Source organism: Vicugna pacos, chromosome 10 (assembly GCF_048564905.1).
Source record: "Vicugna pacos chromosome 10, VicPac4, whole genome shotgun sequence".
In the NCBI taxonomy this organism is placed as follows: Eukaryota; Metazoa; Chordata; class Mammalia; order Artiodactyla; family Camelidae; genus Vicugna; species Vicugna pacos.
The window spans coordinates 52,639,518-52,664,891 of NC_132996.1; the positions used below are offsets into that span (position 1 = coordinate 52,639,518).

The 25,374-nt window shown below is 45.7% G+C and overlaps 1 protein-coding gene across 3 annotated transcripts in view; it reads left to right on the forward strand.

Moving 5' to 3' along the window:
- The window catches only part of LDLRAD3 (low density lipoprotein receptor class A domain containing 3), a 226,021-nt gene that overhangs the window by 92,255 nt on the left and 108,392 nt on the right, over positions 1 to 25,374 (forward strand). For all 3 annotated transcript variants that reach the window (XM_072969791.1, XM_072969792.1, XM_072969793.1), the window contains exon 3: positions 12,118 to 12,243. In XM_072969791.1, coding sequence (XP_072825892.1) covers positions 12,118 to 12,243 — 126 coding nt within the window. The remainder of the gene's footprint in view (positions 1 to 12,117; positions 12,244 to 25,374) is intronic.

The following is a 25,374-nucleotide window of genomic DNA, read 5'->3' on the forward strand; positions in this document are numbered from 1 at the left end:
GGATGCCTCAGGGAAGACCTTTCCTGGAGCAGGATTTGTGGTGGGTTAAGTACTGTTTTTTTGGAAACGATTGTTTTCCAGTTACCTCACGGCAGACGAGAATGTTCTCTTGCTCAGCCTGTCAGAGCAGCCAGAGGCTGCCTCCCTTCCTCCCTGTCTGTGCTCTGTTGACATCACCCAACAGAGGATTGGGTTTCGGAGTGGAAGTCCTGTTGTCTGCAGGTATCACCACGTTTAATCCTTACATCACAGGCCTTTGTCTGGTGCTCTTTGCCGGCATTGTAGTAACAATGGAGTCAGACTCTGAGCTCCCAGGTTCCTCTGTGGGTGTGGATGTGCGGGGAGGGCCAGGTGAGAGGGACTGTTGGAGACACTTCTCAGAAGCTAGTCAGACATGAGCTTCCTCTTCACAAGTCTGAAGTTAAAGGGTATGCACAGAAATTCGGGTGTTTTAAGAAGGAAACCTCCAAGTTTATCAGGGGCCCAGAGGGGCGGGCGAGGGTGAAGGCTTTGAAAAGTAAAACCTTTTGGCAAAGATGACACTCCTTGTCCTGCAAGATGGAAGGTGATCTAGCATGAATTCTTTTTGTTTTTATTCAAACCTGAAAACTATCTTTGATTCTTACATCTCTCCCACTTTTTCTCTCTTTTTTTTTACTTTCTCTTCTCGAGTCTTAGGAATTGTCCCTTGCTATCTATCACCTCTCACGGAGCCGGAGGATGCCTTTTTTGAAGTATTCTTTTTAAGGTGGAAACCTTTCTGTTCCATCCATGTCTGCTCCCACATCTGCTCTTAATCCCAGGGACCCTGATCCACTCTCAGGAAGTTTTTCCTCCAAGCAGTAGAAAGCCTCCAGAAGCTAAGTTATCTGACCTGCATTTATTTATTATCGTCTTAGAGCTTTTTTTTTCCTCTCAAGATTTGTCTCTAGAAGAATCAGTTGGGAATGTCTTGGTTTCCGCTTGTAGACTCTCTGGAATTTTCATTTCATTCATACGTGTGCACACAAATGTACCTGCATGCACTTACGTATGTGCGTTATAAATAGCCAAAGTAAGTCACCTGAAAAAACCTTTAGTTTCTAAAATAATGTCCTAATCCCACACATGCTAACCTGTTTTGCCTTTTTTCCCTGTCATTCTTAATAATAAAATTATTTTAAAGGGCAGTGGCAGGCACTTTGAATTCCCAGATCGCTTATAGTGTGTTTTTCCCTAAAAACCCAAAGAATATTACGGACTTGGCTCACTTCAGGTCCCTCGGGGCTTTGGGGGAGTGAGGGGGACATTTCCTTGACTTACAGAGCCCCATAATATCCTTGTGAGTCCATAAAAGTTATCTTTATAAAAAACAAACCTGGAGAGGGAGTGTATAGCTCAGTGGTCGAGTGCATGCCTGGCATGTGTGAGGTCTCGGGTTCAATCCCCAGTACCTCCATTAGAAAAAAAAAAAGAATAAATAAGTAAACCTAATTACCACCCCCTCATACAAAAAAAACCCCGACACATCACTTTTCATGAAGATGCTGCTGGTTCACAGGATAAGTGTCCAGACTCCTGCCTGCATCTCTTGCAACCTCACCTCCTGCCACGTTCTGTATTCTGAATGCTCTCTGACTCCTCCGGGTCTCCGTATAAACCACACCCTGTCACCGTTCAGGTCATTCGTTTTGCCTGGAATGCCCCCACCCTTGTTCTTCACCTACACGCTCCTTCTCTTTATCTCCAAATGGAATAGCACTGCCTTGTGTGCTGTGCTCCCTCGTCCCCAGGCTGCCTGTGCCTGAGCCGTGCTCTCTTTCTGAAGTTCGTCTTGCAGTCTGCCCATCCCCCACATATTTTTATTTGTTGAATATAGTTGATTTACAGGGTTTCAGGTGTACAGCAAAGTGATTCAGTTTTATATATATATATATACATGTACATATATATATATCTGTTTCAGATTCTTTTATAGGTTATTACAAGGTATACAGTAGGTCCTTGTTGTTTAATCTATTTTATATGTAGCATGTGTATGCATTCCCTGACATATTGATTAAGCATCCATTGCTGGGTAGAAACTGAAAATAATAGTAATAACTAATAACTATAATAATAATAGCTAATACTGTGTGATAATACTGTATAGTACTGTATAACACTAAATACTACCTACTCTATTTTATAGTGTAATATCATGTAGTAATAGCTAATATGTAACGTATACCATAGCAGCTAATACAGCATGAACTCTCATACCTAATAGTATTTTCCAGAGAAAGCTCTAAGCAATTATTATCTTATCTCATTTAATCCCCACAGCATCTCAGTGAGGGAGGTACTGTTCGTATCACCATTTGCTAATACAGACACGGAGACACAGAGAGGTGAGATGACTTTCAGTGCATCACATGGCTAGTAAGTGGTCCCAAAGCACTTGGTTCAGTATTTGAACCCTGGCAGGCTGACGTACAGCTCCACATTAAGTATAAGACGGTGGTGAAAGGCAGGTGTTTGTAAGAAACTTATACATAGCTCTTACTGCATCTCGTGGCAGTTACCTGTTTACTGTCCTTTTCTCCCGCTCTTCCGGGCCAGGGGTTCCTTAGCGAGGGGCTCCTTGCTGGCAGAAGTTGTGTTTGATTCTCTTTGCAACCCTAACGCGTGGTCCGACATGTACCATAGAGAGACTCTGAGCACTGATGTTAATGGAACCAGTACCTGAAAGAGTAAGGCCTTAGCTGAGGTAAACGTTCCATTGATTTCCACCTGGTTTTTCTCAGGGCCATCCGTGTACGGGAGGACAAGCCGTCTGTGGAGCCCTGAGCCGTGTTAGGGCAGGGAGGCTATTATCAGATCCCTACTAGGTGTCAAGCATTACGCCCTATTCCTTACACGCAGCAGCTTATACTGAGGTCTGTGCTCTCCTGTGCCCCCTTTACCGATGGGGATCCTGAGGCCAGTGGAGGTGAAGTGACTCAGCTATTATGTGGCAGAACCGGGGATAGAAACTCAGACTCTCTCTACCCTAAGCCCTCCTCCCCTCTTAGCCCCAAGGCTACAGACTTCCTATTCTTGTTATAAAAGGGGAGATGTTTATAAAGAATTTTCTCGCAGAGCTGTTTCAACTAGATGCCTTCTGTCTCTATTCATATTCCTCTTACCTTGTGGTCTTCTGCTCTCCCCACCACCAGTGTGTATCTCTCGAACACAAGATGACATTTTAAGAAGAAATAATACATTGTGATATCTGATCAATAAAACAGTGGAGTCCTCTGCAGTAGCCGTGTGGAGTTGAGCTGCTGGATGGCAAAGGCCTTTTTTTTTTTGCTCAAGCAATAATGAGTTTGCAAAGGCTTGGATTCCAGGCCTGGATTTGGCTTGCTGGGCTGTTTATCATCTGCTTTTGGACCATGTGAAAGGTTTCTCTCCCTCCCAGACTTCTTAGACAATCCAGAGATATATTGCTTTTTAAAAGTCTGTTATTTTTATAAGGCTGTTTTGCTTTCTTGCCCTCCACCATGAAGTCATTTTTGACTTTTAAAAGGAACCATAGTTTGACTTTTACAAAGTGAACCAGGGGACTGAATATAGTAGCGACTTCAGATCCATCGCTTTTTGCAAAGTTTTTAGCCAGCAGTGGCTGTGTGTGGGTTTTCACACTGGGGGTGTGTGTGTGTGTGTGTTGATTCCAATTCTGTGAATTTTATAATTTGATTTTCCCCCCTGATTTATGCTTTAGCGTAGCTCTTACAATTTGCACATCTTTAGCGTGAGCGGAATGACATCTAGCTTATAGCACATTTCTTAGGGGAAATAGGGGTTTTAGTTGTTTTAATTAAAGAAAAGATACTGGGTACTCTTACTGATATGGGAAGCAAGTTCAAATTGACCGCCTTTCATGTCTTCCCTTACCACATCGTTCCTGCCTCCAGGCCTTTGCACATGCTATTCCCGCTTCTGGGAACCGTCTTCTCTCCACAGTCCCACCAGCGCTGAGCACTCATCCGTGGTGTAGCCAACTTCTTTGGTGTATCCTCATTCTTTGAAGTATGACACAGTTTGTGAGTTAGTATTAGTGGAATGAGGGGTCTCCACGGAGGCTGACTTTCCTCTGAGAAGGCTTTTCTGACATCAACCTCCTCCCCAATTTGAGATTAGGTGTCCTCTAGCTCCCCCACCTGAGCACTCGTGGCACTGCACGCAGAGGCTCAGTTACTTGTCTGTATCCTCTTTGTGAGTTAGGGAGCACTTTCTCAGTGCCTGACAGAGAGTAGGATGCTCAGAAATATTTTGTTCTTTGCCAGGAGACGGCAGCAAAAAAAAAAAAATGTTGGCCGCTTTAACCCTGTTTCGTATTGTGCACAGGTACAGTGTAAATCCTTAAAAAGTGGACAGATCCGGTTAAGAGTTTTTAAGTTCTAAAAGGGCCTGTTTGCTAGAACAGCAACCATCTGAATGTGAGTCCACAGCTTTTTGTGGAAAGCAGAGTTATTTTTGTATCTGGCATTTGAACAGGGGAAGAAGAGAGAAACTATTGAAATGGGGCAAGAGCACAAAGAGGTTTGTGGTTTCCTTGTGGGTATTCTTTGCATGGTAATTACACCATCTGGGATGTGAGTGTTAAACTTGACTCGAGGGAGCAGTGGTCAGAGCAGACCCACACTGGCCCTGTAGCCAGAATTCTTGGAGGGGCCACTGGTCTGTGCAATGGCAACGTTGGGAACAGAGAGGAGTGATGAGGTCATTTGCTCTCTGGGCATAGACATAGGTAGAATCTGTGCAAAAAGGGTGTTCACATTTGAGTATCCATTGGAATTCACTGTAGGCTTAATAAAAATGCAGATTTCTCTAGAGGAGGGGCCCAGGAATCTGCATTTTCACAAGCATCCCTGACGATCACTAGGTGGATTGCTGACCCACTCTTCATGAAACTGCTTTTACAAGGTGAGAAATTCTGGAGGAATACTGACAAACGTGACAGCCCTTGGAGCGAGAAGCTGTCCTTTGTTGGGGCCCTCAGACAGGGGGAGAGTGCAGCCTGGAAAAGTCAGCTCAAGGAGCAGCTCCTGGAAGGAGGGACACTTTGCATTAGCCTGAGATTAGTGTAACCCAGGGAAACCAGTTCCAGCAAAGATGGATGCTCTGCGCCCAGTGCCAATTTGAAGAGATAAAAAGGAAGAGTCATGGTTTCCTTGACTGCACAGGAATGTCCCCTACTTTGCAGAGTAATGAAATACCCAGATGTTAAAATGAAGAGAGACAGAGATAGATGGAGAATAATAGCGCACCGGCAGCAGTGAAGGACCAACATAACACACACACCGGGGAACCTTGGGGTGTTCTCAGCCTGTGCGCCTCTGGGAATAGCACTGCCAGCAGGGGAGAATCAGCCCTCCTTGGACGGTCCTGAGCTGAAGGTGTTTCCTGTAGCCGTCTGTGGCCAGAAGACAGTACCAGTTCCTCAGGGAGGAGGCAGTTGATGATCAAAAGGATGCCCGAATATGAAATATACGTATCCTTTGACCTAGTGGTTATGCCTTAAAGAGACATTGTACAAGTGGGGAAAGTAATACATGCATCTGGAATGTGCACTGTTTACTGAAAACACCCCAAATATCCATCAGTAATGGGACTTATGGGTACAAAAGATGCAGTAAAATTACCTTTAGCCATTAAAAGTGATGGTGTGGACCTGAGGTCATCAACATGAAGAGATGTCACAATATATTAAGTGACAAAAGCAGGTTTCAGAATAGCATAGTATCTTATGGGTGCATTGAAGCAAAACTGTATGCTTAGGTTTCTATGGATTAATTCAGGCAGTAATTATTGAGTCATCTGTGTGCCAGGCACTTTTTGGGGCCATTGGAGGTGGAGCAACAAACAAGATGATGGTCCTTTCCTACTTGGAAATAAAGTGCTTGGAAGCAGCAGCATGGACATCCCCTGGGAGCGGGTTAGGAATGCAGAGTCCCAGGCTGCAGGCCAGACCTGCTGCATTTTAATGAGGTCCTGGGGCTGTCCATTTGCACACGGGGGTTTGAGAGACCATGCTTCTGGAGGCTTGTTTACCAAAGTAGCCACAGTGGATTTCTCTGGGTGGCAGCAATTTGGGGTAATTTTTGCATTGCCTTTGTGTTTCTCATTGTTTGAATTTTTTTCACAGTGAGCTGTCTTGAGTTTATAAAGCAGGATGCTAATTTTTCAGAAGAGCCGAAGGCTCCTGCTTTTGGCTCTGTGGGGTGTTTCGGGCATACACTGGCAGGATCCTGGAGCAGGAATCTGAGGCGAACAGAAGGTGGAGGTGGCTGCTGTGGCTCATTTGGGCAACCACAGAAGTCCGAATACCCACAGCTGTGGCTGGAGCTGTAGCCACAGCCTGAGAGATGCTGCAGGTCTGATGAGCTGAGGTCTGGCTGAACAGAGAGGCTCTGACATTGCAACCCCTGCCTGACTCTTTTGTGTCCTTACTATGTGGGAGACTCTGGGCCAGCGGCCATCGACAGCAGCCCAGGCTGCAGTATCCATCATCCTCCAGGACCAGTGGGCATCCCTGAGCCCTTCCTGGGCAAACTGGGAAGCATAGACATGATGCCTGATGAAAAGCATTTATATCCAAGGCTTGAGAAGTTCTGGCCGTGTGGAAGCGGGACTTTCAGTGTCCTGAGCCCTTTCCTTGGGGTCTCTCCTGAGTCTGATCCCTGATGAAAGGTTTGGCAGGTTATGGCCCTACAGCACCCTGCATAAAGCATAGTGTAGTTGAAAGAATGTTGACGCAGGGGCATGAGAACTGGATTCCAGACCAGTCTGATCCTAAATTAACCATGTGGCTTTGGGCAAGTCCCAAACTGCCTCCTTGGACCTCAGTTTTCTCATCTGTGAAATGTGAGAATTAGTTACTGAGTGAAGCCGTGTGGACTACCGGCTGTGCTCCAGATGTTCTGCAAAGAGCAGGTCTTTGTTCTGAGGGTGTCACAACCTGGTGACACAGGATGTCTTTGGTTCTCCTCTCGTTCTGACATGATTCCCAAATATTGTTCCACAGCACAATGTCCTTCCTGCGTTTTGGATGATAAAGCAGCTTTTCATTGAGGGTGATAGTGAGTAGAGGTGATTGCTAATTTATTTATGTCCTTCCTGGTTAAAAAAAGAAAGAAAGAAACTTGGCAATTGTGTTAGTCCTTCCTCCACTTCCATCTAGTTTCAAAAAATGCCTTATTTTACTGACCCGTGAAATCCAGAACCGTGACAACCAGGCTCTGAGGAGAGGGAGGACTCGGATCAGGAAATACCCCCCCTCCGAGAGCCCTGAGCCCTGTCTTGCTGCAGGTGAAGCTGCTGCTTTGAAAAGTTTATGGAGCAGGTAGGTCCTGGAAGAGTGATGGATCCCAGTGTCCGGTGGAACAGACTCACGCTGCCTTTGTCAGGGTGGTTTTAGACGTGGAGTCTTCCACCTTCTGCCAGGGGCTGCTGAATTTCATGATGAAATCTCCCCTTCGTGGAAATGGGGGCGAGCTGGGGATAATCAGACTTTGTCCAGGACCCCCGCGTCCTTGCCCGAGCCCCACAGCTGGGTGTGCAGGCAGGGAGCAGCCGACAGCTGCGGTCGGCAGCCGGCTCCTCTCTGAGCCTCTGCCAGGCGCTCGGCTGGCTGCCTGTGATCTGCCTCGCGGTTGCCTGAGCAGGCATCTGCCGGTGCAGATGTAAATCATAACAGGACAGGCGCCCAGACAGAGACAGCAACTGAGCATCACTGACAGGGCTGGAAGTCTCGTTAGTGATTCCTGCGGAGGGTGCAGGGCCAGGGCCAAAGAGCTGCTTAATTGAATGGCAGCTAATTCATTTGTAATTATTCGTATTCTCTTCTTCTTTCTCTTAAAGTCTAGTCCTTTGGAGCTAAACTGGGCCTTAGAATTATCTAAGGAGGCAGTAGATTGAGCGAGTCAGGTTTGAGCCCCAACTCTGTTAATCAGCAGTGTCAGGCTCCTTCACTTCTGGACCTCAGTTTTCTTACCTGTAAAATGGGTTTTTGTGAGCAGTAAATGAGATGATCGCTGTGAAACACAGGGCACAATGCTCAGCCCATACTGAGCATTCAGTGAATGGTTACCCAGCCCCACTCTCTCCTTTTATAGGCTCATTTGTATATTCGGCAGGTATTAGGTACCCATGGTGGGCACTGTGTAATGCAGCTCCTATGAGAGTGGTCATGAAAGTATTCAAGTGAGTGTGTGTTCATCAGTCCATCAGCAGAACACAAAGCCGGTGACCTCCCTCCTATGAAGGGAAAAAAGAAGCAGAGTAAGGGTTAGAGAGCTGGATGTGGGAGTCGAAGTTTCCACTGTAGACAGTGCCCTGGTTAAGGAGACCTAAATGCAGTGGGGGAGTGAGCCATGCTGAGCCCTGGGAGAAGGGCACTCCAGGCAGAGGGAACCGCAGGCCGCAAAGGTCCTGAGGCAGGACTGTGCCTGATGGGCTGGAGGAGGTGCTAGGAGGCCAGTGTAGCCGGAGCACAGGGAGTAGGTAGGCATGAAATTGAACAAGCCCCCCAGAGCTGCATGATGCTGTGATAGGGGCTGTGGGCTTTTCTAAGGTGCTAGGAGGGCAGTGACGTTCTGAACGGAGGAGTGACGCGCTAAGTTTACAGGGAAATGCTCTCAGGTCGGATGTCAGAGCCTACAGGCAGCCTTTCTTCCCTGATCTGTGAAAGGGTGATGGGAGCAAGGCTGTCCGACCCTCTGATTTGAGCATCCATTCCTGGGTCTTGCCTGTGACAGTTATTACCGTGGTACCTGCTTTAATGGTGACTTTCTATTTCCCACATCTCTTCTACGCTTATTAATTGGAATTCTTCAGTAAGGAAGGGCTTTCCCTTCTCCCTCATTCGCATATTTATTCAACAATTATGGGTTCAGCAAATCTCTAGATTACAATCCAATACTATTGTCGTTAATTTTGTTGCTCAAATTGTTCTACCTGTGGCCACTGGGAGTTCCTGCAGGTTGACTCCTGTGTCCTTTTGACACACCTCCATCATATTTTGGGCCCTTCTTTACTTTCTTCTGGCAACACAAGGTACTCCAGGTTCATCTTGTATTTTCCCCCGAAGTCAGTCACTTCTCCAAGGAGCCCTGGTCCTCTTTATTGGATAATGGTGTTTAGAAACCAAGATCTGAGTGCTGCCTGTGCTCACTGCTATTAGGGTGTATTGCTTCTCATCCTTCTTAGCAGATGGAGCTAGGAAATGTATGTATGCACACTAACCCATGCACACACACACACAGACCTGTATTTCTTTCTGCCTCTTTATCTATCTGTCTATCTATCTATCTATCTTTATAAACCTTGACTTCATACTGATGCCTTCAATTCCAGTCCAAAGCCTCAGGATTCATTTTGATCTTCTCACTTTCCTCACTTTTCTTATTTGTAATTCCTTCCTCTGATAATGAGAAACCTTGCTCTTATTCTCTGTGCTATGCTTACTAATTTGTTCAGTCCTAGTATAAACACAAAAGGGGGTTTCAGAATTACTGATTCATACCCCTGTGAGGAACAATTATAACTTGAGTGTTTGTAGACAAGTCTCTTTTCCTTTAGCTTCATAGAATCCAGGCAAATGCTTTCCAGAGTTCCTGGGGCTCCTTTTCTTCCCCAGCTTCTCCAGTGAGGTGCTGCCATTCGTCTGTACTACCGTTATGTTCACTTGTTGCTGTTGATATTTCATTTCGAGTCCCCCTCACCCTGCCTGCCCCAGCACACGCATGCAGTTGGTTTTCACTGTTGACATTTGGGGTATGTGGAATATCATTATGGTTCTAAGAGTCAGAGCTCTACAGATGGATTCAGACAAGTGTGCACCCTTCTCATCCCTGCTATCCTGTTCCATTCCTGTCTCTCCATTCTTTTTAACCCTTTCCCACCTACTCCCTGTAGGTAAATGGTCTCTTTGGTTTCTGGTTCATTCTTCCTCTGTTTCCTTTGCACAGATGACCCAATACGTGTGTTTTCTTAGATTCCCTTGTTTTACTATATGGAGGGGTAAAGTACCGTAGATACTCTTTTGCATTTTGCTTTTTTCACTTAACAGTATCTTCTGGGGCTCACTTCATATCAGTTCATAGAGATCTTCCACAATGAGCTTTTTAAACTTTGGTAACCAGGAAAAAATATTTAGTAGCCCAAGGATCAATTTTAAAATTCTACAAGCCCCTGGTGATGATGATGATAAATAGGATAAGCTTTACCATTAACTGAGCATCTGCTGTATACCATGCTCTGTGCTAGGCATTTTATGTAGATTTCACACTGAATCCCTTCTAGAGCCGTGAGGTAGATATTACCTCCAGTTTACCGATGAGGAAACTGAGGCTCAGTAATATTTAGAAACTTGCCCACAGAGCCACAATTTGAACCTAGGACACTCTCTCCCAAGTTTGTGCTTTGTGAAGAGCACACCAGCACCATTACAGAAATTTCAGGTTAAAGCAAAGCCTCATGGATTTTTAAAACCTAGGCATATCCCAGCCCTTAAAACTGTTGATTGTGTGTCAGCCTGCTGCCAAATTGGTATGTTACTGATGGTAGAAACATGAAGGTAATTTACTGCCTATTTCTTCCCCCCAAATGGTCCTTCCTCCTTGAGGAACATGGGTCCTGCCCCTAAGACAGGAGATAAGAGGGATGCCTGGTGGGGCCTGGTACCTGAGGTGCAGCCGTAGATCTGGTCTCACCTTGTAATCACAAACCAGGGCAGCCAGCACCATTAGCGGGAAAGTACATTACCCCACAGGGCGGTGTGGGTAACAGGACCGTCCATCAAGTCTGAGTTACAGCAGTTTCTGTTAAAACTGTTTGTATAGCAGGAGTGGAAGAAGGATTTCTTCGAGCAGGAGTCTGACTTCTGTTGTGAGAAGTGACAGCCTCTGGCAGAGGGGCAACACAGTTCAGTTGGTTGAGAATGTGGCTTCTGGACTGAGTGTCGGGGGCCTCACCCCAGCAGCAGATTTTCTAGCTGTGTAACCCTGGGCAAGTCGCTTCACCTCTTCAAAGCACTTCTGTGAAATGGGATGAAGAACCACAGCCATCTTTGTCCCCCCCCCTCCACCCCGAGACCACCTCCAGTTTCAGTGATTTACTGGAAAGGTTCATAGAAGTCAGCATACAGTCAGACCCTCGGCTGAGATTTATTACAGCAAAAGGATACAAAGCAAAACCCCTAAAGGGAGGAGGTGGAGGAGTGAAGTCAGAGGAACCGAGCCCAGGCTTCCAGAGCCCTCTCCCCGTGCGCGCACACAGCGGGCACTTGATTTCCCCCAGCAACGGGTGTGGCGTCACCTGTGAAATGTTTTCTACCAGCGAAGCTCTTTGGAGACTCAGTGCCCAGGCTTTTTACTCAGGGCTGATCACACAGGCACCCTCTGCCTAAGATGTACCAAAATCCCAAGCCCACAGAAGAAAGGCGGGTGTTCAGCATACATGCACTGCTTGCATGAATACTTTAGGCACAGTGAGCTATTCTCATGAGACAATGGCGCAGACCTTCCTGAGATCCAAGACCCCAGATGCAGGGATCCAAGCCAGGTCCAGCTTTGCAAACAAGCCTTTCTAAAGATAGCAGCCTCAGGCCTCTTAGGTTAATAGCTCTTTTCTGCTCATCATCCCAGAGGGTGACTGCTGGGTGGGTTCAGTGAGATGCTGTAGAGCACTGGGCACACCGTCTAGTTAGTAAACACTCATCAAATGTAGAGAATTACTTTGACAGTCAGGGTATGAGTTTTGAGTGGTTCTTCAGCACCTTAAGAGCAAGCTCCATCCGTCAACCATCTGCTCACCCATTCATTCCTCTATTTGGCACATTTTGATTGACCCCTGCTGGTGTTGGGGCTGTGTTTGGCCGCTTTGGGACCTTTGAGCAGTGACTGGCCACTCCCTTCCTAGAGGGTGATGCATGTGGGCTTCCCATCTGGCTGGGTCCTGGAGGTGGGTGGTAGTGGTAAGAAACCTTGGGGACTTCAAGGTAGATGTAAAAGGATTCCACTGCACAACTCCGAGTTAGCGGGACGGGGATGCAGGGGTCAGAAGCCGTATCCTCCTGACGTCTCACTGCTTGTCTTGTTTGTCCTCCTGCAGCCAAGGCTAAATCGAAGTGTGGCCCGACCTTCTTCCCCTGTGCCAGCGGCATCCACTGCATCATTGGCCGCTTCCGGTGTAACGGGTTTGAGGACTGTCCCGACGGCAGCGATGAGGAGAATTGCAGTAAGTGCTGGGGGCTTGGGTACCACACTCCCCTGTTCGTTCCCGCCATACTGGCCTGCTCATCTTTGTGCTTCTTACACCCATGGACTATGGCGTTTTCTGTCATTACCTGGAATCTATTTGTTACCACTTGTTTCTTGTGTGGATGTGCAAATGCTCAGCTCCCGTTTATCAGAGACTGCCAAGTGCACCGGGCCTGGGGCATGCTTCATTTTCAGTTCTGACAATAGCTCTGCAGATGCAGATGTGTTTTCCCCATTGGCAGATAAGGACTCTGAAGTACAGAGAGGTCAGTGAACTCATCCAGCAACACACAGCTCATCAGTAGCAGAGCCTTTTCTAGACTCGTTCAGATACTCATCTGATTGACTCTCTGACTCAACATCCCATGTTTAAGTGATTGCTTTCCTTCTCACTTTGAATTCATTTTTTAAGAAATGTTTATATATTAATTGTATACATACTATAAGAATATGCTCTTGGGAAAACATCCAAACAGTGTAGAAAGCTAAAGTTTTCCTTTACTTGTGACCACCCCGATTCCTTTTACCTGCTGTATAATATTCCATGGTATCATTACACAGACACACATACACCTCCTCCTGTTCTCTCTGCCCTACTTACCTCTTAGCAGCAGTCTTGGTGTGGAAGCTCACTTCTCTCCCTTGGCCTGGATACCTGCAGGCCCTTCCTCGTCAGCATCTCTGGGTCCAGATTCTCACTCAGCAGCCTCAGTCATCTTCAGGTGTCCCTTTCCCAACATTTATACTGTTCCAGCTCCTGCAGCAATTTGCTTTGTACCTGCTGCTGGTCCTTCTGGTCACTGCTCACTGTTTATCCTCTTGCCTTTCCCCTTACATGTTTAGATAGCTGGAGCCCTCCTAACTGTAGTTGGCTCTGGGCACATTTACACTTTTACTCTCTGCACTTATATATTTTAATACCCTTTTTTCCTTCTGATTATTGTAAAGAACTTGCAAAATGTAGAAAAGTATAAAGAGGAAAACAAAACTGCCTTAAAGGAAACATTGTTAATATGTGGGCTATTTTGTGACAAGTCATCCGCCCCACCCCATCTCTGTCTGTCTCCTCTCTCTCTCTCCCCCCTCTAGTGTGCTTAATTGCAATGTCTTCTTTATTGTGACCATTTTCTCATGTTACTAATATTTTTTTCCAAAACAAAAGTTGTTATGACTTCACTGATTGTTTTGATAAATTGATTTTCCCTTACCCTGTTGGTTCTATTTTAAGTCCCTGAAGAGGAGGGTGACTGTCTCCCGTGTTCTTTATGTCTTTCCAGGGAACACTCACTGTTACACCCTCCCAGGAGGGACCTGGGGAGTTTATAACTCTCCCCTGTGCCTTCTTCTCTTGCCGTATTTCATCTTCTGGGTCTCAAATAGCAGAGATACAGCAGAGCAGCTAGACTGTTGAGCAGTTGCTAGCGTGGCTGAAACCCACCGCAGCAGGGAGGAGGCACATCACTGACAGGGTAGGGGTCTGACTCTGGAGCTGGGGTCTGGCCTCAAATTTGTGTTCTGCCCTGGGGAAGTGTGAGTCTGGGGCATCTTACATAATCTCCTTACATCATGGTTTTCTTTAAAATGGGGGTGCTGACAGCCTGCTTTCTGGGTTTGTTGTGAGATTTAGATAATATCTGGAAAGTGCTCAGTATAGTGGCTGGCCAGAGTAAGTGACCTTAAAAATATACAAACAAACAAAACTGAGTGATTAAGGGAAAGACCATATTTATTAGGATTTTGCCTTTGGCTTTGGATGGCTAAAGATGTACTGACAAGCATACCTCTGAGATACTCCGTGCTTGGCTCCAGAACACCACAATATAGTTAGCATTGCAATAAAGCAAGTCCCTTGAATTTTTTGGTTTCCCAGTGCATATAAAAGTTATATTCACACTATGCTGTAGTCTGTTAAGTATGCAGTCACATTCTATCTGAAAAAAAGCAATGTACATACCTTAATTTAAAAACAAAAAACAAAAAAACAGTTACAATAGTAACATCAAAGATCACTAGTTACCCATCACTATAACAAGTATAACAATAATAAAAAAAGTTTGAGTTACCGAAATGTGACACAGAAGCACAAAATGAGCAAATCCTTTTGCAAAAGTGGTGCTGAAAGACTTGCACGAGGCAGTGTTGCCACAGACCTTCGATTTGTAAGCAAAAAAACCCCACAATATCTTCCAAGTGCGATAAAGTGAAGCACAGTAGGTGAGGTTTGCCTGTATTTCATTTCATCCTTTTGTGTTTATCAGCTTGGTCTCAGCTTCCTGCTGTCCAGGGGATCTTATCACGTAAGGGGAGAGTTTTATATAGACCGTCATCCATACTGGCTAGAGAGTAATCCGGGGCAGGAAAAGCAGGTGTGATGTGTCACAGTCTGTACCTCTAAATGATTGTGCCATCCCAGGTACTCGCTGCCATAATTACAGATCCTGTGCGATGTAAATGCTTGGATATTGGTCTTTAATTGTCTAAACGAGTAAATTACAGCCATTCTAAATTAGGTCAGTGGGGATTAAGCCAGCATTTTCCTCTGGCATATCTGCCGCTTGAAAAGAGTGGTGCTAACTCGCTGTTTTGAAAGCTGGTAAACAACAAGAAAGAATCAGGCACTTACCCTCCCATTCATATATGAATTGCACTTCTGCATAATTAAATAGCTGACTTGAGAAAGTTCTTTTTTATTGAAGAATACCAGCTAACGAAAGAATGAGACTGTGAGAGTCTGCCTGTTTTGTAACCTCTAGTGAAGAACTGGATCATCAATGGTGGCTAAATCCATTAGATGGAAAATTGATAGGAAGCTTTGTAATGGGTGTATCAGGCTCCTGAAACCAGCAGTCAGTCTTCTCACAGACAGCTTTCAATCAATACGGCACCACTTCAAGTGGATTTTAGAAACCTTATCGGTCTGTGGATCTCTTTACGTGATAGCTGTCTTGGTACATCTGCTCATGTTAAAAGCCCCCAAAATGTTTTAAATTTTGCTTTAACTTTTCAAATATATTTTAAGGTACTCCAGAGGACAAGAACAGTCAATTCTATTTACCCAGATATTTACCATTTTGGTAGCTCTTCCTTCATTCCGGATGTTCCAAGTTTCCTTCTGGTATCATTCTCCCGTCTGCAGGACTTCCTTTAGCGACTCTTTTAAAGCAGGTCTGCTGGCAACAAATTCTCTTAGTTTTCCTTCATCTGAGAATGTCTTGATTTCACCCTCATTCGTGAAGGATATTTTTAGTGCACGTAGAATTTGGAGGTGACAGTTCTTTTCTTTAAAACACTTTAAAAATGTGCCACTTCCTTCTGGCTTTTCTTGTTGCCAGTGAAAAAGTTTGCAGTTATTTTAATTGTTTTCCCTTAGAGAATGCATCGTTTTTCTCTGGCTGCTTTGAAGGTTATTTTTTTGTCTTTAGTTTTCAGCAGTTAGATGATAGTGTCTGGATATGGGAATTTCTTTGAGTTTATCTTGTTTAGGGTTCTCTTTGATCTGTAGGTTTTTGTCTTTTACCATATTTAGTACATTTTCAGCCAGTCTTCTCTCTCTCTCTGTTTTATTGAAGTCGAGTTGATTTACAATCCTCTTTCTCTTTTTCTTACAGGTTTCTGGTAACGATTTTAGGTCTCTGAAGCTCTGTTCATTTTTTAATTAATTTTTTTCTTTTTATTGCCCATATTGGATAATTTCTGTTAATCTTTTGTTAGGTTTACTTTTTCCTCTACCATCTCCAGTCTGCTCTCCAGCCCATACAGTGTGGTTCTTTTTTATTTTGGTTACTATATGTCTCAGGTCTAAAATCCCCTCTTGGTTCTTCTTTATATCTTGTGGGGGGGTTTTGGAGTTTTGTTCTTTTTTCTGAGACTTTCTATTTTCCGTTTGTTTCGAGAGTGTTTGTGATTGCTTGTTGGAGTATTTGTATGAGAGCTGCTTTGAAGTCTTTGTCACAAAATTCCAACATCTGCCTTATCTTGGTGTTGGTGTTTGTTGATTATCTTTTCCCACGAGAGTTGAGATTTTCCTGTTTTTTCTTATGCCAAGTAATTTTGGATTATGTTCTGCTTATCTTCATGATTATGTCTGGCACTTTGGGTTCTGTTTAAATCCCCCAGAGAAGGTTTATATTTTTGTTTCAGTGAACAAATGACCCTGTTGAGTCCAAGCCACAAGATCCTAACAGCCCTCTGTGGAGTGGTTGCAGCAGTTTTCAGACTATTTTTGCAGTGCTGTTTGATCTGTCCTGTGTGTGCACCTCCCCGTTAGTCTGGTTCTCAGCATCTTTGTTGTGCTGATTAGGTCCAGATCCACACATGTGCAGCCTGGGGATCAGCCTAGGAGTCGAAGAGCAAACTTTATGGAGTTGCCTTCCTGAGTCCCTGTCTCTCTATGATCTCTCTGATGTTTGCCCCTTTCCTGGAACTCTGAGAGGGGGAAAAGAAGGTAAACTTACCACCAGTAATAGTTCATGTTTTGGTCTTCTTCCCCATCTGGCCTGCTCCAGTTTACTTCTCAGAATTTAAAAATAGCTGCTTCATGTATTCTGTCCAGGTTTTCCTTAGCTGCGTGCAGAGGGAGAGGCAGGGTGCGGTGTGATTGCTGCATCTGACTTGGAATTGGAACCTCTCACAAGTCAGTTTTAGCATCACAAGAAAAGACACCACTAGACATTATTTGCCCTCTGATCTGACTCATCAGGAACACACATCACCACTCTATGGTATTTCTGCCCCCAAACATCCAACCTGAATCTGATTAAGCCTCTAAGCCTGTCTTAGTTCAGGCTGCTGTAATAGGATACCGTAGACTGGGTGGTGTACACAACAGAAACTTACTTCTCACAGCTCTGGAGGTACAAGGTCAGAGTACCAGCATGGCAAGGTTCACGCTGAGGGCCCTCTGTCGGGTCGTATCCTCACGTGGCCTTCCTTGGTGGGTGCACACAGAAATCCCTCACTCCTCCTCATCTCATAAGGGCACTTATCCCATCGTGAGAACATTGCCCTCATGACCTCGTCTAACTCTCATGTCAGCCCAGTTGAGATTCTGTGTCTCCTCTTCACTCCTCAGCTGATACGTGGGTAGAAGCCTCAAGAGCTGAGCCTTACATCGGAGGGAGGGGCTGGGTGAGCAAAGGAGGGGAGGACCCTTCCACCTCGTGCTCCAAAGCTCCATCAGCAAGGTCTCCTTAAAGGCTCCTGTGTGACCTGCTTCCATAGGGAGACATTCCTGGCCTGGCCAGGGCTGGGCTGGCCACTCTCCTGTGTGTTCACATACCAGCTTGGAGCTTCTCCAGATGAATGTCACCTAATCAGAGAGGCCTGCCCTGAACACCCTATAAAAATGCCTCCTCTTCTCCCCAGTTTGTCTCCTTCCCCTGCTTCACTCTCCTCTGCATTTATCGCCACTTCTCCTTTATTTTCTGCCTTCTCTACTACACCGTGATGGCCACGAGATGGTATTGTTGTGTGATTCACAGCTGTGCCCTGAGCGCCAAGTGTATGGTCTGGTTCGGCCTTAGCACGCGGTAGGTACACGTGGAGTAAATCCGCTTCTCGTGCTTCACCTGCAGTGCACATCCACCTGCCTGTCTCCCCACTAGAATGTAAGCTCTTGAAGAAAACAATCTGGGTTTTCTTTTGTCTCCAGTGCCTAGTAGCATGCTTCATTTAAAGGAAACAGTCAATGTCTGTGGAATGAATGGGTCAAGCAACTAATCCAACAAAGTGTAAGAAGAAGACAGGCAGTCAGGGTCTAGTCTTCACACGGGGGTGTCTGGATCCTCCTCTGTGGCTTCATATGTTCCCCCCGAAGGCACATTTAGGCTGCACATTGTTTATTCACCCCGGCTCCTACCTTCTTTCAGACTCTCATTCTCTCCACAATTTCTGTGCCGGACACCACGCAAGATGCTGCAGGGGACGTGGAGACAGGTCAGATGCAGGCCCCTGGTGTTGTTGGGATGTGACTCCAGGAACGGAGACGGAGAAAGAGTCACAGCCGAGTACTCACAATGTGGGTGGATGGTTGGGAGGACCGTGGGGACCACTGATGGGAGAGATGACTTCCCTTCTGGGGGTTGTTGAAGGACATGGACCTAGAGGATGGGTACCATTTGAAAGCTGGCCATACAGGCCCATGGAGTATTGTATGCTCAGGGCCCAGGCAGAGGCAGGGAGGTGTGCAGGCTGTGCAGGGCATAATAAGCTGACGGTGACCGAGCACTTACTGTGAATATGGTGCATCTCTATATGCTTTACATGTGTGATCTCATTTTAAGTTGATGATATTATGACTCCCTTTTGTAGGTCAGGAATGAGACATAGAAGGGTTGAATAACTTGCCTAAGGTCACACCGGAAGTGGCAAAATTGTCACATCCACCTGGGCAGTGAAAATCCGGGGTCTGAACTCCTAACCACTATATGAATGTGTATCCCCAGGAATAGTCGTTACTATAAGCATATATTGAGCACCTGCTGTGGGTCTCATGTGAGTCTCCATTATTTGGGTGCATTATCTCACTTGATTTTCACAATATCCTAAGATACGGGCACTATTTTTATTCTTATTTACTGGTGAAGAAATTGAGGCCGAAAGAAGTTAAAGAATGTTCCTAACGTCATGTGGCCAGTGAGTGGTAGAGCTGAAACTTGAACCCAGGTGGACTTCACACTCTCACCGCTAATCGTTACAGAAAAATGTGCTTGGAAGGGTGGGCTGGGGTAGGTCATGAAAAGTTAACAGTCTGGTTAATAAGCACTAGGTTTGTAATGTACAAGATGATAAATATAATCAACCCTGATGATGTTATATATGTAAGTTGTTGAGAGAGTAAATCCTAAGAGATCTCACCACAAGGTTCTTTAATTTTGTAGCCATATGAGATGATGGATGTTCACTAAACTTATCATCATTTCGTGGTTATATTTTGTGCTCATCATTTCATAGTGTGTGTAATTCCAATCATTACGCTCTACACCTGCAGCTTACACAGTGCTGTATGTCAATCATATCTCAATAAAACTGGAAGGGAAAAAAAGAGAAAAACTAATCATCTGGGATTGTATCTTATACCCAGTGAGGAGCAGCTGATCCTGAGCTGAGTGCAGGGTGAGGAGAGGGAGGTCAAGCAGGGCTAGATTCCGGGGAGCTGGGACACAGTGGTCCTTCTAATGGAAGTGGATCCCTTGGGACAGGGAGGCTGGGGAGAGAGGGGAGGATGTCTGTTTCAGACATGCCAAGTTTGAGGTGAGGGGCATTCAGGCAGAGGTGCCCACGAAGCATCAGGAGGAAGAGGGTTATTCTGGAGGGAGGATTTGGGGAGCCATCCTCGGAAGGGTGGTGGTTGAAGTGGTGAAATTGGATGGAGGCAGGCAGTGGAGGGGACAGAAGGAGGCCATGCCCAGGAAGCCTTTACACGGACGAGGAACTGAACTGCCATGAGCAATGAATCAGTTGGCCACTGCCACTGCCTCTAGACGGGTCCTGAAAATTCAGATGCTGTGGGGTCCTTGGAGGTGGGAGAAGGCAAACGGGACTGAGGGAACCTTTGCCTCCTCCTGCTTGACCAGAGCGTCAGCCCCTCCCCTCCTACAGACTGGGAAGAGGTGCTGGTTCCAGAATGCACTGCATGTGGGTCACGCTCTGTCTCGACGGGCCGAGGGCTGCTGGGAGAGGTCCTGCTGAGCAGACTCTGAAAGGAAGGCAAGAACTTGCAGCTGGCCACAGAGAAGCCGCTCTTCTTTGAAGGCTGGGCCCGCCAGCGTTTTCCAGGCCACAAAGGGAGCAGGGCTTGTTAGTGGGTCGGATTATTTGCGGAGAGGCTTGGGGCCAGGCGTCCTCTGTCCTGGAACAGAGGAAGTCTCGGGGCAGCTCTGTCTCCCCCAGTTGCCTGGTTCCCAGGGAAGTGGGGGCTGGGAAAACGAGATCCCCATGGAGGCCACGAGGTTGGGGTGCTTAGCAAGGAAGTGAGTGGGAACTGTGGTGGGATGGGGAGCAGATGGAAAATGGGGGCTTGTGGTGAGGAGGTTCTCATTGATGTGTTTTGTCAGGAACGCTTTGAGGTGGAAGGGGGACCAACTTCACAGACTTCAACTGGATTAAAGGCGACAGTTCCTACGTCCTGCTGGAGACAGATTGTTTCATTTCCTGTCTTGAATCCGGTCAATTTGCTTTTGGATGACTGCAGTGGGCCCTGGGTCCTCTCCTTCAGATGTAGTTGAAATAAATGCCTCCAGTTTAATTAGCCACGGAGCTTAACCTTAACTCACTCCACCCTCCCTCTGGTGGGGGAGACAAGTTCTCATTCCTGAGGACTGCGGGCAGGAAAACAGATTTTTGAACCCCTGTGTTTGTTGTGGTAATAAGAGCTGAGGAACTTTGGAGTCGCAGTTGAGTTTTCGAAGTTAACTCTGCAAACACTTTTCTCCATCCCTATTGAAATAAATACTGTAAAATACGATGTTTCTCTTGCCAGTTAATTGAGTAAAATAATGCATTTCTTCAGTGACTGGGAAACCTTAGTAAGGACAAAGAATACATGCATGTGGTGCACAGTAAATATTGCTAGAAGATACAGAGTCATCACATCCTAAAGTGGGAGGCATTTCCTGGTCAGTTTATGGGCTGTCTATTGAGCAGTTACGTTTCAGGGTCCTGGGTGAGGATCCAGGGGATCACAGGAACCGCTGAGACCCGCCCCCTGGCCCCCAAAGCCCATACAGCGGGTTCACCGTAGCCCCATGGACCCTGGTTCTGAAATTCGGCTAAGCCTGGTAAATGGAAGAAATGTAGTGAGACTTCAGCTGTCTGGGGCCTTGAGGGAGATTCTACTCTGGGTAAGCGGGTCTGCCTGATAACGGAACATGTGTCCGTGGCTGACGGGGATCTGCGGATTGGATTGCCTCTTGGCTTCATCAGTGTCTACGTCTGTCTCTGTTGGTGACATTGCAGGGCTGTTCTTAGGAACGTTAGTTTTTAGACTGGGCTATAATGCAGGGTTGCCTTGGCCCCTTTTAGAACTTTCTGGTCTCTTTGGAAACTGTCTTAGGCTGCTCTGCTTTGGGGATTCTTAAGTTGGCTTTTTATAGCTTTTTGATCTCCTCTCATGATTGTCAGTTTTTATTTCTTGCTGGCAGTTTGCGGGGTGGGGGGCAGCAGCATCCTCTCTGTGTCCTTGGGAACCAGAACACAAACCTTGTTGAATTTGCATAAATGGAGAATCAGTCGGCCTGGTGGAGGGAAGGCTTGAGGGTCCTGTGAGGGTGCCTCTAGCACTTGAAGGGCATGAACAGTGGGCTGTGTTTTGATGGATGGTTTGGAGGCCTTTTTCTGGCTTACTCCCCAGAGCGTTCCTCTAGCATCCTCTGCCTCTGTTTCTCTGCCCTGCATTGGGTGGTAGGGGGAGAGGGTGTTTGATGAGGAACTGTTGACCAGGAGGAACCCTAGGTGTGGGTGTTTACCCCTGTGTAGCTGTGTCCTCTGGGCAACTGGACACCTAAGCGTGAAAGACCCTGTAGACAGGGGCTTGCGGGCCAGAGAGAATTTTGTGGGAAACGAGTAAAGGAGAAGGAAAACGAGTGATCACTGAAACATTTCTGCCCAACTAGACTCTTAAACACTTGTAGTGGAGTCTTTCAAACATACTGAAAAGGAATAATAAAATTGAATGATCACTTCGGTTCCCAGAACTCTGTTTTAAAAATTATATTATCTATTACTATTTTTATATCATTATAACTGTATGAACCATAGTTAATCATACTATATTATACTATTACTAATACATTAGAATATTCTAACTATGGCAAATAATACTGTGTTGTGTATTTGAAAGTTGCTGAGAGAATAGATCCTCCAAGTCCCCATCACAAAAAAGATTTTGTAACCATGTATGTTGACGGGTGTTAACTAGACTTACTGCGGTGATCATTTCCACAATACATACGCATATCAAATTGTTCTGTTGTACACCTGGAACTAATACAATGTTTTTGTCAGTTATATCTCCATGAAAAAGATCTTGGGGGAAAGAGGGGTGGGAAGGGATAAATTTGGGAGTTTTGAGATTTGCAGAGGTTAACCACGATATGTAAAATAATAGATTTTAAAAACCCACATTTCTTCTGTATAGCACAGGGAACTATATTCAACATCTTATAATAACCTTTAATGAAAAAGAATATGAAAATGAATATATGTATATATATATATATGTGCATGACTGGGACATTATGTTGAACACCAGAAATTGACACGTTGCAACTGACTATACTTAATCTTACTACCATATTGCCTTATTTGCTTCAGATTTTTAAAATAATAAAATATTACCAAATAGCATTACAAGTCTGCAGTATACCCCTCTCTGATCTTATCCTCTCCCTTCTGTCCTGGACTTAGGGTTGTTGCTTCCAATGCAAATTTCAATTTTTTCTGTATATATTGTTGCCCCCTTCAATACTAGGTAGCATTCTTTTGCATAGGAAACTTCATCTAAGTGGCACAACGCTATACTTATTCTTTCATAGCTTCTGTATCTTCTATAACTTGCATAGACCTTCTGTAACTTTTCCCCCACTATTATATTTGTGAGATTTATCCATCTTGGCTCTGGTTCATTCATTTTTCACTGCTGCTCAGCAAAGGTTGGCAAACGATGGCCCCTGGGCCAAATTGGCCCATGACCCGTTTTTAAAGTTACTTACTTTAAACGTATTTACTGCCTGTACATCAAATTTTATTGGAACACAGCCCTGCCCTTCGTTTATACATTTTCTATGGCTGCTTTGCACTGCAGTGGCAAAGTTGAGTAGCTAAGACAGAGATCAAGACCTGAAGGTGAGCAAAGCCTAGAATATTTACTATCTGGCCCTCTACAGAAAAGTTAGCCTCCCTTGCTGTCGAGTTCTGATGTAACAATGTGGCATGTGATATCTCTCCTCCTGGGGGTGAACATTTGGGTCAATTCTAATATTTTTATTTTCCGAACAGAGCTTCAGGAAACGTTTTTGTTTGTTCAGGATTCTCCCTGGAGTGTGTAGCTGGAAGTAAAATCACTGGGCCGTGGGGCATGTGCACCTTAACGTCACCAGGTATTACTAAATTAGTCTCTAAGGTAGATCTACCAGTTTGCACTCCCACTGGTGGTCTGTGAGACTTCCTCTCCCTCCCCATCCTGGCCAGCAACCTGGCATTTTAAGACCTGAAGTTGTGCAAGTCTGATGTGCTTAAAGTGCTGCTTTATTACTGGCGACGGTCAGCATTTTTTCACGTTGTTATTGACCGTTTGCAGTTGCTCTGATAGAATTGCCTGGCCGTATCCTTTGCCCACTTTCCTGTTGAGTTGTTTGTCTTCTTCCTTTTGAGTTGTGAGAGTTCCTTCTATATCTGGTACTAGTTCTTTGCATTATATGCATTCAAACCAAGTATACGCACTCATTCTGTGCACTGAAACTGGTTTTCAGTCCGACTGGATTGTTTCTCAGTAGAGCTGCATATTAAGGTGTAGTCGGTTCATCTTGAAGATGTGTGTGATGTGGATGCACACATACGTACATGTATACACATATATATGGTGCGTGTATGCACACGCACACACGCACACATGCACTTATGACTATGACTTCTTTTCCCTGGGAAAGTCTTTGAGGTTGAAAGGGTGCAAGGCTGAACAGAAGTAGATGCCAGCGGTGTCTGCAAGCCTTCCTTGCTGGGGCAGTTTGGGCGGAGGGAATGTTCACATGAGTTTGCAACAGCCTCATCTCAGAGCAATTCCAGTGCCTTTCCGAGGCTGTCCCGTTGAGTGAGCTGATTGTCACTGGCACTTTGGCTGCGTAGACGTGACCCACAGGTCCCCAGGGAAGCCAGAGGACACCATGGTGGGATGCTGACAGGTTGGGAGGGCTCTTTTGGACAGAAACCAGATGTGACTTGTGGTTTTGGGTTTCCCCATTTTGGTTTTGGCTGAAGTCAGACCTTGGTTTCAGCCTGATCAAGTGGAACCGTTCTTTGGCCCACAGCGATTTAAATAATTGAAACTTCCATTTTGGGGCCAGACTACTTTTGCTGGCCTTTACACCATTCCATCATCTTCGAAACTAACAGGGCTGGCTTTCCCATCCCTCCTCTGATCTTTCAAATCAAACTTTCTGAGTTGAATAGTTAAAAAATTAAATCTGCAGTCCTTCGAGGTTACTGGGCCCTGTGAAGTTTGCAGTCTGCAGCTGTGATCTCTGTGCATCTTGACAATGGTTCTGTGAAGCACACAAGGAAGATAGATTACAGCTGCCATCTTGCTGGTGAGGACCACCCAGAGACATAGGTGCTGACCTGTCCCTGATCCAATAGCAGCCTTCAGGGCTGGGCCTGGCATCCTGGTCTGGTGCTCTTTGTACCATGTATAATGCAGGTGCCGTCTCAGTTCATATCCCGAGATCCCATGACAACCCCTCTTCAGTATCACCACATTACTCTTTCAGGGAGGCCCACACTCTCAGGGACCCAAGCAGACATAACTCGGGGAGCACATCTAACATTTCCTGAGCCTGTGCTTTGTGTCAGACTCTGCTCTGTACGTTTTCTCTCATATCATCTCATTTGATGCTCAAATTAACACTGTAAGCAGCAGGGCCAGCTTCACGGACCCATGACCAGCACAGGATCTGTGCTTACCTTAGAAGCACACCACACTTGGTTTTATGCCAAGCACTTATCTCCTTGAATTTTTAAATAATTTCTGAACAGTTGACCTCACTTTTCAGTTTGCCCTGGGCCCCACAAATCATGTAGCCAGTTCTGTACACAGATAAAGGAACCAAGGCTCAGAGAGGTAGAGTAAGTGGCCCAAGATCACACAGCCGATCAGTGGCGGTACTGGAACTTCAGTGATTTCTACTTTGCTGCTTCATTTATTGAAAATAGAGCCCTGGACCTTGCTTGAATTGCACTGCAAGGAGTTGGGAAGCAAGGTAAATTGCACCATAGAAATGGTGATTTTCTGTAGAGATTTGCTTCTATGTTGTTAAGTAGTTTTGTGTTGACCTCATGCTGGCCGGTTGCCACCTTCTTCCTTAAGGGAAGAGACCATTTCTGTCATTTTTTTAAG